This window comes from Spinacia oleracea, chromosome 1 (assembly GCF_020520425.1).
Source record: "Spinacia oleracea cultivar Varoflay chromosome 1, BTI_SOV_V1, whole genome shotgun sequence".
Lineage (NCBI taxonomy): Eukaryota > Viridiplantae > Streptophyta > Magnoliopsida > Caryophyllales > Amaranthaceae > Spinacia > Spinacia oleracea.
This window is the reverse complement of record NC_079487.1, coordinates 126,915,520-126,919,431: the sequence shown is the minus strand read 5'-3', so window position 1 is coordinate 126,919,431 and position 3,912 is coordinate 126,915,520. Positions and strand designations below refer to the sequence as shown.

Sequence of the window (3,912 nt, the reverse complement as noted above, 5' to 3'; positions counted from 1 at the left end):
TCATGGAACAATCATACTTTCTCCGTTCCGGAAATATTGCACCATTTGTATTTTACACTATTTACACTTTGACTTTGACGATTTTATATGATTCGTACGTAAGGAAATATAAGTCATGTGGAGTCATGTTAGATTCACATCGATATATATTTTTAAAATATTTTTTTTTTAATATTTACTTGTACACAATTTGAGATATTAAGAGTCAAAGTAATGGTTAGAAGAGTAAAAGTCAACCATGGTGCGATATTTCTGGAACAGAAGAAGTATTAAACTTTGGGGGTTGATAATGAGCGGAGGTGATGGTCGATTCAAATACATGAGATTATATAATATTAATGTGAATAGATGATGAAATTATTCCAAACATATAGGATAACCAATTAATCACCTCCTTCATCTGCACACATTCTCTTGCGTCCTTTAAGCCATCATATTACCATGAATCTTGACATGCATAATATTTCTCCACAAAACTACAACTAAAATTTTTAGTATTTATCGCCAGCTACCAAACATGTCATTTAATTTAAAATTACCTTTACTCCTACTATATTTACTCTATGTAGTTAGTGTAATTTTATTTTGCAAACAATTCAACACTAATAGGGAGTGAGAGTTAAGAACAAGGATTATTTATTAGAACACTATACTTAATAATTACGGAGTAATTAATTAGCTAATTAGGTATAGTTACTTAAGAGAGTGAACCCGACATATTAGTCCACTACCACACTACTTCACTCCCACAATCCCACTATTTTCCTCCATTTTTATTCCCCTATAAGTACTCCCATTCCATCCAAACTCACCCAACTCCCAACATTCTTCTTTCTCTCTTTCTCTCTCCTCCTATTTTATTTACAAAAAATCAAAATAAAATAAAAATGAAAGAACAAGAACATACCAAGCTTATCACCTCCTTCTTCGTCCTCCACTTATTACTACTTCTCTTATCCTCCTTTGTAAGCACATTTCTTCCTTTTTTAATTTAATTTTAGTTTATTTTATTTTTTGTATTTTTAATTATTAATTATTTTGATTAATTTTTGGTGTCTCCTTCAAAATGTAGGTACAACCGTCGGAGGCTCGCGGACCCTCCGGCGAAAACCCGTTTACGCCAAAAGCGTATGCGATCCGATACTGGAATAACAAGATCTATAAGGTCCCTCGACCCGGATTCCTCATCAATAAAGCTTCACCACTTTCCGCTTCGGACTCAGCCCGATTCGCTAAACTCGCCTCCGCTAACTCACTCTACACTCACCTTGACTCGTTCTGCAAACTCGCTAATCTCCTCTGTTTCCCTGACCCTAAAATTTCTCTCTCCTCTAAACACTCCCCCGACGGGAAATTCGCCGCCTACTCTGATACCAACTTCACCAACTATGCCAGCGGCGCCGCCGGTGGTCTTAACTCGTTTAAAAACTACTCTGGGGATGAGAACGAGCCGCTTGACACTTTCCGGAGGTACAGCCGTGACTCAGCGGGTCACTCAGACGATTTCACCACCTACGCCAAAGACGGAAACGTAGTTTCTCAAACGTTCAACACCTACGCCGCCGGAGCTACAGGCGGCCATGGAAAATTCACCAGCTACGCCGACAATGTTAATGTCCCGGGCCTCCAGTTCACCTCGTATTCAGACGAGGCGAACGGCCGGGACGGTTCGTTTGCTTCGTACTCGGGCGACGCGAATGCGGGAGACCAAGGGTTTGCTAACTACGGAAAGAACGGCAATGGATTGACGAACAGCTTCGGGAGCTACGGCAAGGACTCAAACGTTGTGGGGTCCACTTTCTCCGGGTATTCCGAGACCGGTAACAGTGGAAACGACAACTTCACCTCGTACGGGTTCAACGGCAATGTACCGCAAAATAAGTTCAACAGTTACGCCGACGGCGGAAATGCCGGCGTTGAGACTTTCTCCAGTTACAGAGACCAGTCAAATGTCGGCGATGACGTTTTCAAATCGTATGCAAAGAAATCCAATATTGAGACGGTTAAGTTCAGTAATTATGCAGCGAGTTTTAACGAAGGATCTGATAATTTTACCGGTTACGGCGACGGCGCAAAAGGGCAGGAAGTTGGTTTCAGTTCTTATGGGCAAGGTAGTGATTTCAAAGGGTATGCTAAAAATGGGGTCAATTTTGCTGATTATAAGAATACTAGTAGTAGTGGTAGTTTGGTGAGTGCTTCAATGGTGAAGAAGGGTAAATTCGTAAATAAATGGGTTGAACCAGGGAAGTTTTTCAGAGAGGAAATGTTGAAAGAAGGGACTGTTATGCCAATGCCGGATGTAAAAGATAAGATGCCACCTCGGTCATTCTTGCCGAGATCAATTTTGTCGAAAATACCCTTTTCGTCTTCGAAAATTACTCAAATGAAGGAGATTTTCCATGGGTTTGAGAACTCTACAATGGAGGGGATGCTAAACGCTGCGTTGGGTGAGTGTGAACGGGCTCCGGCTGCGGGTGAGAATAAGAAGTGTGTTGGTTCGGTTGAGGATATGATCGATTTTGCGGTTTCGGTTTTGGGTCAATCCGTGGAGGCTCGGACAATGGAGAGTATAAACGGGTCGAAAACGGATATTTTGATTGGGAAAGTTAGAGGGATTAATGGTGGGAAGGTCACGAAATCTGTTTCTTGTCATCAAAGTTTGTACCCGTATTTGTTGTATTACTGTCATTCGGTTCCAAAGGTCCGTGTTTACGAAGCGGATATCTTGAACCCGAATACCAAGGCTAAGATCAACCACGGCGTTGCCATATGTCACTTGGATACCTCGTCATGGAGCCCAACCCACGGAGCATTTCAAGCACTCGGTTCGGGTCCGGGTAAGATTGAGGTTTGCCATTGGATATTTGAGAATGATTTGACTTGGGCTATTGCTGACTAAAAAAACTTGAAAAAAACATCTGGGGCAAGTATTCCCATTGAGATTGGGTTCTTCACTTAAGAACTATTTTTGGGAATGGGTCAATATTTAAAAAAAAAATCACATTTTTAATTTTTTTAAAATAGTTGTTGGCTTTGCAAAGGCCGAGCCACATAATGTTCCAAGCCAAAAATTGTAATTTGTTGTTTCTAAATGTTGGTTACTAGCTTGTCATTGTTCTTAGAATATGGGTAAATTTTTACTATATAGGTGGAAAATAAATTGATATATAATTATATTATATAGTATTCCTATGTACCTATTAAACAAGTATCAATTTGATACAAACCACTAATTTAATGCACAATTTTCAGAAATTCATTCAAAAATTTATTGCTTTTTTATATTTAATTTGTTGTATTTTATGATAAATTACAAACGGGGAGAAAGATATGAACTTGTGATCAACCAGTTATACTTATACACAGTATTAAACCATCGCCGTGGTTTTGTAATTGAATTATTTGTTGTGGTTGGTGATAGAGACTAGTAAATATTGCCCGTGGTTAAACATGCAACAACGCGTTATTAAGTTTGTAAGTATTATAGTTTCACATCATCACATATTCACATGTATGGATAAGATTTATAGTATGAATAGTTGAAAATGTTTGGGTATGAAAGTAAAAGGTGGGCAGATGATTGGGAAATGTTTGTACAGAATTTACCATATTTGGATTGAATGCTTTGTTGATATTTAAGAATTCATGAAATAGTCAACAGCAGAAATGCAGAAATAAGTCGTTTTTGAATTGGTAGCTGAATTTTGTTGATTGCATTGATAATGAGTATAGGAGTGATTTGTATGCATGGGCAGATGACTTATTGTAAACACGGATTGACTCATGTCTTGTGATGTCAAAGCGTGTATTTATTTACGGTTTTTTCATGAAATGCCCCTGAGGTTTCACGAAATTCACCAAATACCCCTGCGCGTTTCAAAATACATAGTATACCCCTATTTTTTTCATACT

The 3,912-nt window shown here is 38.7% G+C and overlaps 1 protein-coding gene across 1 annotated transcript; it reads left to right on the top strand.

The window, feature by feature from the left end:
• Nucleotides 1–685: 685 nt before the first annotated feature.
• On the top strand, nt 686–3,179 carry LOC110782943 (polygalacturonase 1 beta-like protein 3). Its single transcript, XM_021987221.2, has 2 exons — nt 686–965; nt 1,073–3,179. The coding sequence occupies exons 1-2, from the start codon at nt 888–890 to the stop codon at nt 2,897–2,899; spliced, it is 1,905 nt and encodes a 634-aa protein (XP_021842913.2). The 5' UTR covers nt 686–887; the 3' UTR covers nt 2,900–3,179.
• Nucleotides 3,180–3,912: the final 733 nt, after the last annotated feature.